Genomic DNA, 15940 nt, shown 5'->3' with positions numbered 1-15940 from the left:
CGCTCTGACAATGGCCACTTTTCTGTATATATTTTTTTTATTAGTTAGTAGTAGTAGGTTTCATTTATGGTGTTGGGCTCATGGACCCTGGGATATTCTTGTACATAGTTTGATGTTTGGAAAACATTTGTTGGATTTATATTTGTGTTCACCATGAGGCAATGGTTTTTCCTTATTTTTTCCCCCCATTATTTTTCTTTGGACTACATTAGTTTTTGGATTCCTTTGTTTTTTGATTTTTTCTATTAGTTCTCGGACATGGACCATTTGTTTTGTCATCCCCATTGTTGTGTGTTTTATTTCTTTACTTCATTTTCATCTTTAATACATATATTTATTACTTACATTTGTGGTATTTTCTCATTGTTTCATGCATGTCATGATATGGGTTTTGACATTCACTTGCACCCATTGTGTATGTGTGTGTGACGGACATGTGTTCATTTACATACTTGCCATTGGGGTTGTATCATGTAATTGCATCTACTATGTGGGTGGATGCAATCCTTGGCTGGGTGTTTGTGCTGGGTATGCTGCCCATTACTGCCATGATTGCGTTTCGTCAGGACCTGGGGGCAGGGGGACATGAGTGGGGGCCTGCAGGGGGGTGGGGGTGCAAGGGGACATGAGTGGGGGCCTGCTGGGGGGTGGGGGTGCAAGGGGACATGAGTGGGACATGGTTGGGGGCCTGCTGGCAGGTGCCCCACAGTGCTGGGGGGTGGGGGTGCAGGGGGACATGAGTGGGGGCCTGCTGGGGGGTGGAGGTGCAAGGGGACATGAGTGGGACATGGTTGGGGGCCTGCTGGCAGGTGCCCCACAGTGCTGGGGGGTGGGGGTGCAGGGGGACATGAGTGGGGGCCTGCTGGGGGGTGGGGGTGCAAGGGGACATGAGTGGGACATGGTTGGGGGCCTGCTGGCAGGTGCCCCACAGTGCTGGGGGGTGGGGGTGCAAGGGGACATGTGGCTTGGCTGGGGGGCATGCCCATGGTGGATGGGCTGCCTGCGGGACATGACCAGGGGTGCAGGGTAGTCCCCTGTGGTGTGGGCTGCCTGCAGAGGTCGTGGAGGGGGTAGAGGGGAGACCTGGGAGGACCCACACTGGCAATTCACCTCTTCAACTTCCCGCACACCCACGTAATACACTGCCCCACTCGCACAGGCCCAATCGCGTGTAGAATTTCTCGCGCACCCCTGAAATCCACGTACCCAGGCCAATCGCGTGTAGAATTTCTCGCGCACCCCTGAAATACACGTACCCTGCTGAAATCGCGTGTAGAATTTCTCGCGCACCCCTGAAATACACGCGACCAGGCTATTCGCGTGTGGAACTTCCCGCGCACCCCTGAAATACACGCGCCCAGGCTATTCGCGTGTGGAACTTCACGCGCACCCCTGAAATACACGCGCCCAGGCTATTCGCGTGTGGAACTTCACGCGCACCCCTGAAATACACGCGCCCAGGCTATTCGCGTGTGGAACTTCCCGCGCACCCCTGAAATACACGCGCCCAGGCTATTCGCGTGTGGAACTTCACGCGCACCCCTGAAATACACGCGCCCAGGCTATTCGCGTGTGGAACTTCACGCGCACCCCTGAAATACACGCGCCCAGGCTATTCGCGTGTGGAACTTCCCGCGCACCCCTGAAATACACGCGCCCAGGCTATTCGCGTGTGGAACTTCCCGCGCACCCCTGAAATACACGCGCCCAGGCTATTCGCGTGTGGAACTTCCCGCGCACCCCTGAAATACACGCGCCCAGGCTATTCGCGTGTGGAACTTCCCGCGCACCCCTGAAATACACGCGCCCAGGCTATTCGCGTGTGGAACTTCACGCGCACCCCTGAAATACACGCGCCCAGGCTATTCGCGTGTGGAACTTCACGCGAACCCCTGAAATACACGTAGCCCGCTTGCCGTGCTGGTACAGGGTTAGCGCAGCCCTTTGCGCTGGATTGGGGATTTTGATGGCTTTTCCCTGCGCGGAAGGCGTTCTTGGGGGCGTAACTGGCGCTGCTGCAAGGTCGCTGCGCCACTATGCGCCACGGCTGGTTTCGGTGGCTGGAATCCATGAATACGCTGTGCGCGGAAATGGGTTTTGGCGCACGCGGCTGGCGCAGGGATTCGCACGCGCACACTGTGCGCCAGCCGCGTGCGCCACTTGTGCGCTGAATTCTATGAATTACCCCCTTAGTATACACTTCTCTAAATATGGGTCTTATCTAATATGCATAAAACAGAAAGTGATGATGAATGAAGAAGTATATTCGATTCTAAAAAGAATTAAACTGTATAATAACGTCAGCCAATATAAAAAAAACTCTTAACGCACCATTAATGCACCCCTTTATTACATTTTTAAACCCAATTATTCCCTGCCATAAATGGATTAATTCTGGCCAAAAAAAAAAAGAGACCTGACTATACAAAGAATGAAGCCCACATTGCGTTCTAGGTCGCTACTAGATCAGTATCACAACCCAACAAAAGAGCCAATGAGCGGTAGTTGGCTTGGCCGGAATAAAATTGAGAACTATTTGTAAAACCCAGCCTCGCCAATAATTTGGCATAGCAATGTATGATTCTATTTTGGAATCTGGCCTCACCTACATTGTATGTATGAAAGGTTTCAAAGCCACATGTATAATATAGCTCCTGTCACTGTGCAATTTGAATGTTTCTGATTTCTGGTCTCAGTGTAACCCTGTGCAAACATTCTGATGCTGACTCACTCCTATACAAAGCACGTCAAAGCTTCTGATAAACATGAAGTGGACACTAGGAAGGGTGGTCAATCCAAAGCACGAGACCTCCACGTTTCACTGAGACTGTACTGCTTCCGATTTTGACAAGAGTCAAACTGCACACCGAGAGAATTTGGGGAGAAGTCAGAAGAATTACACATAAAGTAAGCAGTGCAGACCATCCCACAGCAGAATGCTGAGTTTGCACACCCTTGAATCAATACATTAGCATGTCCTCAGTAGGGACCTATCGTACCATAGTTGAACAAATCTGATACTCCACTACATAATTCCCAAAAAAAAAAAAAGAATCCTGAGAACATGTCAATATAGTACTGGAAACTGCATGCAACAACTGACGTATGGGGTGTGCACAGCTAGATGGGGGCGCCTGTTGCTAAAATCATGAGACATTACGGGAAAGCTGGGCTCTCACTGCGACATGGTGAAAATGATGTAGTAAGAGGAGGTGGTAAAATATCTTAGGCTGAGCACTAAGTGTTTTGGGGGGAAGTTGACATAACTATCGAACAACCATTAGGCCTGGAAAATAGTGGGGGAAAGTAAAACAAACGTCTCACTGAAGAGGGGAAAACGCCAATGTCACTGTTACGATCAGGTATAATTCCAGCTTTCAACTCAGGATTGTTCTTGTAACCTTACTCATTCCTTTTCTGCACTTGCAAATGGACTTGTATTAGTCCATGATCATCTTTTCTTTGGCAGGAACTGTATAATGGATGTCGCAACAAAATGCATTAGCTTGGTTCTCTGTCACGTGGCACTTGAACAAGTAGTGTGATCCTTGGCACATTACTTTATCAGACCAGGCATCTTTTTGGATTTTCTATCTCAAATCGGGGCACTTGAATGTAGGTGAACCCCAATATTAATGCTATGTACACAAATGCGCAAGACACGCTTTTGCATCTTATTTCGGTGGGCGTGCATATGTTTTGCAAAGACTACTCTATGGGCTAGCATTTAAAACTCCTAAATGCAGGTGCCTTGCGTACTGTTGGGGAGGTAAGCATGCAGCACGGCAGGACCCGAACGGATGAGTTGATGGATGAACGGATGAATGAATGAGTGTATGGTAGCAGTGATGAACAGGCTTCTTTGCAACGTTTGTTCTGAAACCCTAAATGTGGCAACTGGAGTGCACTGACGTTTATAGTAGGGATTCGTATGGCATGCTGGATGGATGAGAAATTGTGGCCATTCTCATGTTCCCATGATGCTCTTTGATTATACAAACGGCCACGTTTTTTTCTCTGAAGAGATGCTGTGTTGTTCTGCGCCCCTCTGCCCCACCTTCTTCCCTGCATAGCTCTACCTGAACAGTGCTATTGTTTTGAAGACATTACTAAAGCCACAATAACCAACAATTGCACCTCACATTAAATACTTTAACCCTCCTGAAAATGATTGGATCACGTCCACTGAAATCGGTTAGGACCCACTTGAAGTAGTTTTTAGGCAATGCTTAAGGGTGACACTTCCTAAAACATAACGTACAAACACATAGGTCACCAGATGCTTGCTGCATATTTAAAGCTTATGTTACATACTTCTCCATAAAGCGTATTATTAAATAAGCTCAATTATTATACATTATACATCGTTGTTTGCAGGAAGTGACTATTAGCACCTAAAACCCGCGGAGCGGAGTTGTGAGCTGAGTTGGAGCAGTCTGCTGCAGTCCTGTGTTCTGACCACATCGTTGTTTGCAGGAAGTGACTATTAGCACCTAAAACCCGCAGAGCGGAGCAGAGTTGTGAGCTGAGTTGGAGCAGTCTGCTGCAGTCCTGTGTTCTGACCACATCGTTGTTTGCAGGAAGTGACTATTAGCACCTAAAACCCGCGGAGCGGAGCGGAGTTGTGAGCTGAGTTGGAGCAGTCTGCTGCAGTCCGCTGCTTACGCGGAGCCGCAGCAGGATGGACCCTGATGTGAGACCGCGCCGAGCTACTCCTACGTGGCTGTCCCCTCCGGGGAAAAAACAAAGAACAAAGTCTGATTCGACCGCGAAATCGACAAGTGAAGGTGCCAGACAAAAGTGCTTTGGGCAGGTCTTACAACCGTCAGCAGCCCGAGTGCATCTGCCTTCGGAGGGAGAGGGAAAGGTGAGTGATTCTGTCTCGGTTAACCCTCACACTCCACCTGTTACCATGACCGAAATCTCTGATCTTTGTGCTCCCAATTCTTGGCCGGAGAGGCCACATCATGGGTCCAGCGAGCATAGTGCCATGACCACACCTGGGGGTAGTTTAAACGGGGTCTCACCCCCCCCCTGGGAAAACTTAAGACACCCGAGAAAACACAAGCTGACCAAGATGCCGACAAAGAGGTCGACGCGGTCGCATCTACTCCCTCCATACCTTCTGAGTCTGAGCCCCCCGCACAGTCCTCAGGGAGACTAAAACTCCCGGACCCAAAGCTCCTCATCTCCGTTGTGAGTTCGGAGTCTGCCGTGAGGCCGGTGGACGCCGCCGAAGAGTGTCTGCAGTTCGCCAGAGATGTGAGGGCAAACGGGGAAAACATGACGGGAGAAAAGGCCCCGCACGCAATCGAGACCCATGGTGTGGTGGGGCAAAGGGATACAACCCACCCGAAGGAGGTGACAATGGACCACGAAAGGGGAAACCACCGGGCGAGCACCAGTGAACCAACCCAAGCCAGTGAACCAAGCCAAACCCCGGGGGTCCCCCCTCATGCAAACACAAGTCGACTGATCGCCGTTAAAAATCCAGAAAAAGGAGAAAGAGCTAGGGAGGAAAATCAAAATCCCCCGCTCAGCACTCCGCAAAAGGAAGGCCCACTCGGCAGACCCAAGGCTACTCAGGTAATGGCAATGATTCATACAAACCCTAATGGATTGTCCCCCATCTTAAAACAAGCTAAAAAAGCAATCAAAAGGTCTAAAAGACGATCAAACGAACGCAAGCGCCTCTTGGAGACGAGCAGCAGCGAAACGGATTCAGACCTAAACATGGACTTAACCATGGATCAAGAATCTCAGCTGGGATCTGACGAGGGGTCGGATGTGGCAGTGATAGAAGTGGACTCTGACACTGAAACTACCGAATTGTCGGTCCCGATAAAGAAACCGAAGAACTCGAACTCGAACGCAGAAAACCTGGAAAAGGGGGGAACTATAAGTCCAACTAACCATACCCTCTTAAATCTAGGAAGAAAGAGGATACTGCAAGACACCAAAAAAACTGCCTACAAAAGAGCGAAGTCCATCTCAGAGACGATAGACCTAAAGGGTAAAAAAGAAAGATCCAAAAGAGAGGCTCACTCAAAGGGGCTCCCCAACCCCTTAAACCAAAACTCTTTAAAAGCCTTCTTTACACGCCACCAAAAAGGAAAAAGTCAAACAGAAGATGAAGTATCGGACGCTGATATGCTGGAAGCTGTAGGGGACTTCCCACAAGCCGCTAATTTGCGCAAACCTGACCTTCATCTAAATCACATCCAGAGTCAGGAGCAGCTAAACGAAAAAGCAAAAGCCCAAAACCCAAAAGATAGAGAACAGAAGAGAGAATGAACAAAGACGAGAGGGGAAACCTGATGGAGCCGCCACTTAGTCACCCCACTTCACCTCGAAAGAAACCTGATCAAGAGATGACAAGCCTTACAGAGGACCCTAGTACGGGTATAGAGGAGAGTAAGGAACCAGAAAAGCAAAATACCAACGACCCAATCCCTGGGAAAAATCAAGAAGTTGACAGGGAGCAGCGGGTGGCCTGGACTCGACCACACTTGACGCTGGTTTCTCCAACCAAACAAGCCCCAGAGATAAGGGACTCGTCCAAAACCCTCTGGGACCAGGTTCTAGCGAACAAAGGGCGAAGAAACCCAACCATGTTAATCAATAATGGCCACAGTCCGAGCCGAGACTCCCTGTACAGTGACCTCCCCGCAATTACACGAAGAAAAGAACAAATCTTGGCCTCTCCGAAAAAGAGACGCTTAAGTGATATAGCGGCAGCAATGCAAAATGAGTCGCCGAGCAAAAAGCCTGACATGATTGCGATCATGTCCGCTATGACGATCGTGCTGGCCCCATTTTGCAAACTATACGAGGCGATAAAAGAAGAGGTGAAAGACAACACCGCTATTCTATCTAACATGATGACCAAAATGTCCAACGTCAAAAGCTTTATCTCAGTCATAGAAAACCATGCCACCTCTCCTCATTGCAACTGCGAAAGTAAAATCATTAGACTTGAGAAAAAGATAGAAATTATGGAACAAATAAACAACGAGCTGAGGGCTCAAATAAACAGCCAAAAACCACAACCCCAGGTATCACAGCCATACCAGAAGGGCACAAGAAACTCCATATCAACGCTGTTTCCGTGGAAAGAGTTACCCATCACAAACAATAACGTAGTCAAAAGGCCTGACAAAATCCAATACCAGACAGTGGATCTAAGTAGCCCACACAAAGAGGCAAGCCTGCCCAGAGCCCTAACAAACATCACAAAAGACAGGGCAAAGCCGCAAGAAAGGGAAATCCGTAATACTCAATATAGATCGGCAAATGAGGCGTCCTCTCCCAAATCACCGCAAACGGCAGATGAATTTATGGCAAACTCTGACCTAATAAACATGTCGGTCTACGAGGAAAACAAGCAAACTGAGAAAAGCAGAGACACAGAGCAGATCGGGCAAACTGCAGGAGTAGACATACACCCACAGGCCCAAAATGGAGACAACAGAAGGGCAGAAAAGGAAAATGGAAGTAAAGACGCCACAGCGACACCGCAGCAAAATCGGGTTGTCCGCGACCCAAAGGAGAGACCTCAGACATCTCCAGACAAGGCAAGCATCGAGCCCAAAACACGCAGAGAAAAAAACAGCCCACTGAAACAAAGAGCCCAAAGAGGCGTAAGGGGTGACCAAAAAACAAACAAAGACGAGCTAAGAGTGTTCAAGCTAGAGCAAAGAAAGCCAGAGAGCGGCCACCTTATTTTGAATAGATCCACGGTTATGAAGATTATGAAGAAAACAACAACTCTAAACAAAATCCGACCGGAAGAAGTGGTGTTAGTGGAACCATACCACAGGGAGAAAAGGGCTAAATCCTACGTCCACATCAAAGCAATAGGTATAGAGCGGATTGACCAAGTGGCATATGAGGAACTAAAGTCGTTGGGCTTCACTTTGACAGAGATAACAAAATCAAGGGAGTCAGCTTCCCCGAGTGAGAAAACGGCAGATACCGTCGCTATATCAACACACTATAAATCAAGGACGGAAGAGCTGTACCGCCAAACTCGAAGGCAAGAGGCAGCCAAGAATGACGGACGCCGAAGGGCCTACCACGACCATCGTTGGGATAAGGTTTCAAAGAATACCACAAGAAAGAGATACCACGACTCTCCTGCCGAAACTCGGCAGTGCTACAGAAGAGAACAGCGGGACAGGGTGTATAGTCGTGTAGAGGGTAGCCCGCCACGTGGAAGAAAGATGGAGCAACGGAACGAGGTAGACATCGAGCCAAGGAGGAGAGACGAAAAAAGCAGCGCACAAGAGCTCAGAGACGTCGCTAAAGCTGCTAATCAAGAACTAGGCCCCTGGAAATGGTTCAGCCAAAAATGGAACAAAAACAGAAAATAGCACCGACCAGGGCCGTTCAGCGTTGGCGATTCAAAACTATGCAGCGACGAGGAGCGGCCAGAAAAGGAGACCTTCACATTGTGCTCGTGGAACACAAGAGGGCACGCCCACCTGACGAAGGTCGGCGAGACAAACCTGGGGATTTATGACATGATCTGTCTCCAGGAGACATGGCTGATGGCCAAACCGGCTTTGGACGGCTATACAGTCGAAATCTCAGCAGCAGTAAGAGGCTTACTAGGCAGACCATCGTCTGGCCTCTTGGTGGCGATTAAATCTGGCCAAGGCCTATCGGCTCCAATCAAATGGAAGGAGGCATACGAAGTACTGGTGGTGCTGACTTCATGGCAAAAGACAAGTAACAGAAGTGAAACCAGGCAATTAAGAACTGTAGCAATTGTCAACTGCTACTGGAACCCTCAACGGATGTCCACGAAAATATTCTGTAACAACATGATAAGCACTATCGACAAACTGTATGAGAACTTTGACCGGATTGATATTATAATATGCGGCGACTTCAACGCAAAATGCTTTGACCCAAGGCCCCTCGGTTCGGCACGTGAAAAAGTAACCAGGTTAAAAGAAGCAGCTTTCGAGCGAGGTAAAGCCTGGGTACAAGTCATTAAAGCAAGAAATATCCAAGACGTCGCCAATCTTTTTCCTTCACAGGTAAATCTCCCTACATGGGAACGAAATTCGGCAAACGCAACCCTCGACTACATCTTTATCTCAGACGGTCTCATAGCAGACCTCACCAGCTTCACAGTCATAAAAACTGAACACAGTGAACATAACCTACTCACCTGTGTATGGCAAGGCAGTAGACAACAAAAAGAAACTTGTGGTACGGCGCTTGACCTAAACCCCCAAAGAACAAGGCTGAAGATAAGGGAAGTGGACGTCGCCAAAATCAAGCAAGGTTGGGTCGAAAATGTACACAAAATGTAGGAGTTAAACCGGATGGAACGGCCTAACTATCTGCCTTTGCTATTGGCCTACGAGATGAAGGCTAAAAAGTCCTCCAAGCAACCGGGGGCTGAAAGACATGCCTTTAACAAAGCCCTGGCAGACAAAAGAAAAGAGGTTCGCAATCGAAGAAGAATAGCGAAAAAAACAAACGCTGCTGCCGATTGGGAGATATTGAAGCAAGTATCTAAAGGATACAAAAACTGGTTAAGACAGCAGAGAGCTTACCAACTACAACTAGACGCTGAGCTGATGATGTCCAAATTACAGACAAAAAAATCCAGCGATTTTTGGGGCCTCATAAAAGATATGTCAAACGTCCCTGGCTCAGCTCAGACAAACGCGGTCGCCGAATCAAGCTGGATTACATACCTGACCGCGGAATTTAAGAGTCCAGACAGTAAAGTGTTTCCGGAGATCTAACGGTCGAATTCATCTTGGGTTGATGTATCTGATTCCAGCGACATAGAAGCATCAATCAACAAACTTAAAACATCAAGAGCCCCAGGTCCCGATGGCCTCACGAATATGGACCTCAAGCGGTACCCAAAAAAATGGTCAGAACTGATCAGTGAAATTTTCAAAGAGTACGGCAGAAAAAAGATGATCCCCAAAACATGGAACAACGCGGTCATTGTCCCGGTGTACAAAAAGGGAGCCTGCAACGAGCCCGTCAGCTACAGACCCATCGCTCTCCTTGACATTATAGGTAAGATCTTTGCAACGCATCTATTGGCCCACTTCAAATCGTGGGAACAAAACAGCCCGTCGAAAGACTTCCTACAAACAGGCTTCCAAAAAAACGGGAGTACTACGATCAATATCTTAATCCTCAACATTTTGAAAGCCAAGGTAAAGGAAGGGGCGCCCAGGATCTTTCTAGCCTTCGTGGACCTATCGAAGGCCTTCGATAAGATTGATCGTAACAGGTTATGGTCGAAACTCCATCACTGGCACTGCCCGGACGAGGTGCTGGAGCCAATAAAAGCCCTCCACGAGAAGACGAAAATCAGGGTCAAATTGAATCACCAAGGGACTCTATCTGAAGAGATTGAAGTTCATAGAGGCGTAAAACAGGGTTGTCCATTGGCCCCCGCCCTATTCATTGCATTTTTGGGAGATTACGGCCAGACAGAAAGTAAAATCAGGTAATTCCCCCCTAAAATAGGGAATACAGAGATCCCGCGATTGCTGTACGCAGACGATGTCATACTAATTGACCAAACTCCAGTCGGTCTCCAGCACAAAATTACAAACCTGGCAAAGTATATCAGCGAAAACAACCTGGAGATCAACGAGTCCAAAACCAAGATTCTGGTCTTCGAAAAAAATAATAAAAGAACTAAACAACACACATGGTTTCTTGAGCACACCGAAATTGAAACTGTTAAAACCTTTAAATACCTAGGTGTTCTGCTGGACTGTTCTGGAGGAGACTTGGCTTGGCAACTTCAACTATGGGAGAAAACCAAACGGCTGACCGCCCAAGTAAGAGCTGTGGACAGAAAACATGGCAAATTTTCACTCACGCCAGCCATAACCTTCTATAAAACAAAAGTGGTCCCGTCAATAGTATACGGCGCCGAGTCATCTCTGTGCTTACCTCGGCAGCTATGGTCCAAACTAGAGGGTTACGTGTGGAAAACGGTCCTCGGTTTACCCAAATCCACCGCCATGCCAGCAATTAGGCGAGAACTGGGCCTAATTTCCCTGGCGTCCATGGTGGACCAAAGCGCGATGAGGCTATTTAGAAAAATCATCATGTCTGACACCCTGCAAATATATGAAACCCTGAGGAAAGAAAAAGAGCAAGGTAAATGTACCGCCTTGACCAACTGGGCGAAGAAAAGGGAAAACGATCTAGCCCAAATAGCCTGCTCCGAACAAGACCTGAAGGAAAATCCAGACCGCATCAAGCGCAAAATGGAAGATTGGGATTGGATCACCACAGTGGAAAAGGCGACTAAAAACAAACTTTTATCCAACCTACCGCCCACGTTTAACAAATTGAAGAAGCCACTAAACTACTGTCTAAAATTCCCTGATAAAAAATTGAGAACCTTACTTCTGAAAGCCAGATTGAACCTACTCCCGACACGGGAAATTATGGCCATTCGTGACCCAAAGACCGTCAAGACTTGCCGCCTCTGCAAAGACCAGACTACGATCGAATCTGTCAAACACCTAGTGATCGACTGCCCTACGACCAGGGAAAACAGAATAGCCTACCTTCGCCCTCTGATCGAGAACGCCTGGATCTTGGAGTCCGACGAATGGTGGGATAGACTAATCTCAGGAGAGAAAACGAGTTGGGCAGTGGCAATGGCCAAGCTAATTGAACTAGCGATGAAAGAAATAAACTCCCAAGGAACTCCAGTGCATCCACAGCAAACGACAGATTCTCTTTCTTCACCCTCCACCGTAAGTCGCAACGCACGAGAGGTGTCTCTGGAGTAAGCATCCGTTGGAGAATAACCTGCGGTGGCGTTGCGTGAAGCCTTTCCCTCCATAATCGAAGAAAGAGGACAAACTTTCACAACTTTTGATAAAACTCAGTTCCTTAAAAACTGAGTCAATATTTCAATAAAAAAAAAAATAAAAAATAAGCTCAATTTGCACATAAAAAACAAGTGGGAAACCTTATAGCATACATAAGACTCCCTCAATGCATGAGAAATCCGCGGTAAAACGCTTACGTTGATTCAGGCATTATACGATCGGCTCCCCCAATCGCAACAAAGACAGAGAATGAATCTGTGCGGGGTGCAGTAAAATCAGAGTCCCCTAAAAATCACCACAAGCACATTGCAACCCCCAGCCTGAACATTAGTAAATATAACAGTTCCCACCGGTCCCTCATTCAACCTTCTCCATGAAGCTATAAGGGCAGCCTGGTTGCCAGCACAATTCGCGATTCCTATGAGTGGAGGTCGGAACTTCCACCAAGCTGGATACGGAAACAAGAGTCATGCAAAGCAGATCCCTCCCACCTCAGCAGAACTCACTGCACGCATGAAGGGCCAGAACCGTAGACACCATTTCAACAACGTACATGTTCCCATCATGGCACGCCATCATTAGAGGAAATGACCTAAGAAATCAGCATAAGCTGAATGAAAACAAAGCTCACCACGCAAAATTTTACAAACAAACAAGTGTTCTAATCCGTTGCTGGACACCATTTTGATGCGAGAAAACCAATAGAGCCCCATTTTAACTATAATAAATTAAGTTAACTGAGCCTGAAAAATGTATGAAAAGAAAGAGTGTACCTAATTGTGGGAGTGCCATAAAATGTATGAGTTTTCCAAAAGGGCTGTCACACAAACATTCATGCTACATTCAATCAATGACACTGAACCTAAACTCCTGGGGAGCTGATATTAGAGTTGTTATAGGCCATAATCTATCTTCTTGCTTCCTCTGGGTCCTCTGTTGATCTAATACCAGTTGGGAAACATAACTTTAAAATTGCAGGTGTGACTAGGACAGTTTTTATCTCCTTTTCTTTTGCCAATCTCTTAACATCCAGAAATAGTTTTCTCTTCTCCACCAGGTCTTTTGGGAAATCTGGAAATATCGCCAGCTTGGATTTGTTATAAACCACTTGGCCTTTTTCTCATGCTGCCTTCAATACTCTCTCCTTTGCGCTCATTCTCGTAAACACCATTAGAATCTGCCTTGGTTTAGTACTATCCAACTTTCCCACTCTGAAAGCATAATCTAAGTCTCCTGGTAAGAGAGTACCTTGGCCATACATTTCTGCCAATATTCTGATTAGAGAGCCCTCTAGTTGCCCTTCTGTAGTTACATCTTCTGAGAGGCCCATACGCCTAAGGTTCTGATTTCTAGATTGCAAGTCCAACTTCAGGTTTCTAACCTTCGAGTCCTCCATCTCCTTTATCAGATCATTTTATGCCCTATAGCTCCTGGAAATCTCAGAAGAAAAGCCAGCTGTCTCCTTTTCTAACTGCCCAACTCTGTTGTCCAGATTAGACACCTTACCATTCAGATCAGCAAAGGAAGCCTTCATTTCTCCAACATCCTGGATAACCTTCAACAACAGCATGTAAATGTCTTGGGCACTGTCTCCTCCATATCTGCTTTGGTTTTCTTAGAGGCAGGGTTCTCAAGAGAATCAATCTTCTTTTTTGAAATCATTGTATCTTTGGATTGTTTGGTATCAGGGAGACAGGAGCTCCTGCTTCTGCCTGATGCCTGCTCAGCCAACATTCCGGAATCACCAATGCTGTACATTATATTCTTTTGTTCAACTACTGCTAACAAGTCTCACTTTAGCTGACACTTTCTCTCAACTTCTTTTTCCCCATAACAGGTACTTGCTCCCAAACAGCAACAAAGCATCCAAAAACAAAACTCCAGTGATCAAAAAGACTGTGAACCCTCACTGGAACCATGCATTCACCTTCAGCAGTCTGCAGCACAGCGACCTGCAGCATGTCTGCCTTGAACTCACTGTCTGGGACAAGGAGTCACTTTCCAGCAACATCTTTCTAGGCGGTGTACGTCTTGGCATGGGAAATGGTAAGGCCTTTTGTAGTGATGAAATAGCTAAATTGTGCACAGTTTAAACTACTGTTCTGTGTGTTGTGACAAAAATACAAAACCTTCTGGTATGCTTTTGGTGATGATTGGTGGTATGCTGGTAGTAGATGGAGTTATCCTGTGCTGCTCTGTTGAGGTGTAGTACAATATAAACCTGCACAAGGAGCTCTGGTGGTTTGTTGCAACCCATAGATCCAAAGAAGGATTAATTATTTTTCCAACCTTCACTGACCCAATAATTACAGTTGCATGCAACATTCTTCATCTAGGGTGGGTGCAGTTGTGCTCATTGTTTGTTTGTTTGTTTTAATATTTATAATGCGCATCAGACCCAGGGGTGTCAGGGCGCAGCAGTTACAAGGATATGCAAGGATTTGTTACAAGAATATTGGTGTAAGATACCTTACTTACAAATCATTACTTACACAAAAGGTATATACAAATGTTACAGATATTTTACAGGAAAAGGTATATACAAGTGTTTACAGATAATACAAGATAAACAAGGATATTTACAAAAATTGTAGGTAGTGTGTAAGGAGATATGGTTACCACCGTGGGGCAGCCAGTAGTGAGAGTAGAGGAAAGATCCATTACATATAAGGCATAAATTGTCATTGTTCACCGTTAGCAGAATGACATTGCTAGTTGCTGTACAGGATTCAGTGTCGTACCATTTAGTGGTCATTGGATTTCAGCTACAGGATGATGTTTGTTCTAAAGTTTTGGTAAGATTGGTCTATTCTCAGTGTAGAAGGCAAAGAGTTCCATAATTTGGCTGCTTTGACGGGGAAACTGTTGCCTCCAATCGTGGATAATTTGAATCTAGGGATGGACAGGCGATCCCTGTCTACTGATCTGGATGGTCTCAGGGAGGTCTTTTTGTGGAATCTCCCAGCGAGGTAGATTGGGGCAGCTTTATTAAGAGATTTGTGGGTGAGTGACAGGGTTTTTAGAAGGATTTTGTCATTAGTCCGGAGCCAGTTGTTCTGACAACTACTCTCGGAAATGTGATCTCTTCTGGAGATGCCTAATGCCGCTCAAAGGGCATTATTTTGTAAGGTTTGGATTCTTTTGACGGTGGATTTGGTAGAACCTAGGTAAAGGGCGTTACAGTAGTCCAGACGGGACAGGATGAGGGCTCTGGCCAGGATAGTGCAGCTGCTGTTAGAGAGAAATGGCTTACCTGTTCTGATAAGTTTACACATGTAGGCCGTGGTGGACGCTAGTGAGTTAACCTGTTTGGCAAAGGAGAGAGTTGAGTCGAGATAAAAACCTAATGTTTTTACCTCCTGTTCTACCTTAATGCGGTTGCCATCAATTATGAATGAGGGGTAGTCAGGTCCTAGTTCTTTTGGGTTAGTGGGGATGCCCAAAATGATGAGTTCTGGTTTATCATCATTCAGGCATAGACCATGCGTGGCCATCCATGCCTGGATGATGATGTACACTCTGTTCACCAAGGCCAAATCCTTATCATAATCCCCTGAAAGTGGGAGGAGGATCTAGGTATCATCTGCATATTTAGTGTAGGTGATACCAAGATGATCCAGATCATCGAAAAGGGGCTTGGTGAAAATGTTGTACAGTGTGGGCGAGACACAGGAGCCCTGAGGCACTGTAATTCACGCTCAACTAGAGGAAAAGGGTGCAATTCAAACGAGACTGCTACGCCTTTATTGTGGTACACCTCCCATCGCTAAGCCTAGCACACTATAGCAAGAGTGTTATTTATTTATTTACACCACAAATCAGAGCCATAACCCAAACTGATTTAAATGACCATATGACCTTACACATTCTGTAGGCTATTAGATTCATTGATCAAGTGGAACACAGGCTCCCTGCAAATATTCTTCTCTTGGGACAGAATCCAGATCATTCGGCCATATCTTGAACCAAAGGCAATAAAAGCCTCTAAGAGTATATCTGTTAAGAGGAGTCACTCCAACTGGTGCCAAACTCTGGGAGTGGAATTCAAATTAGCCATCCATTCATTGTTTGGGAACCATCTTTAATAATGTTTTTATATG

At 46.6% G+C, this 15940-nt stretch overlaps 1 protein-coding gene across 6 annotated transcripts in view; it reads left to right on the top strand.

Annotated features, from left to right (window-relative positions):
* The window catches only part of SYTL5 (synaptotagmin like 5), an 885600-nt gene that overhangs the window by 863474 nt on the left and 6186 nt on the right, over positions 1 to 15940 (top strand). For all 6 annotated transcript variants that reach the window (XM_069636554.1, XM_069636560.1, XM_069636555.1 and 3 more), the window contains one exon: positions 13678 to 13886. In XM_069636554.1, coding sequence (XP_069492655.1) covers positions 13678 to 13886 — 209 coding nt within the window. The remainder of the gene's footprint in view (positions 1 to 13677; positions 13887 to 15940) is intronic.

This window comes from Ambystoma mexicanum, chromosome 7p, assembly GCF_040938575.1.
Source record: "Ambystoma mexicanum isolate Mex_15411 chromosome 7p, UKY_AmexF1_1, whole genome shotgun sequence".
In the NCBI taxonomy this organism is placed as follows: domain Eukaryota; kingdom Metazoa; phylum Chordata; class Amphibia; order Caudata; family Ambystomatidae; genus Ambystoma; species Ambystoma mexicanum.
The sequence above is the reverse complement of the archived record's forward strand: the minus strand, read 5'-3'. Positions and strand labels throughout refer to the sequence as shown.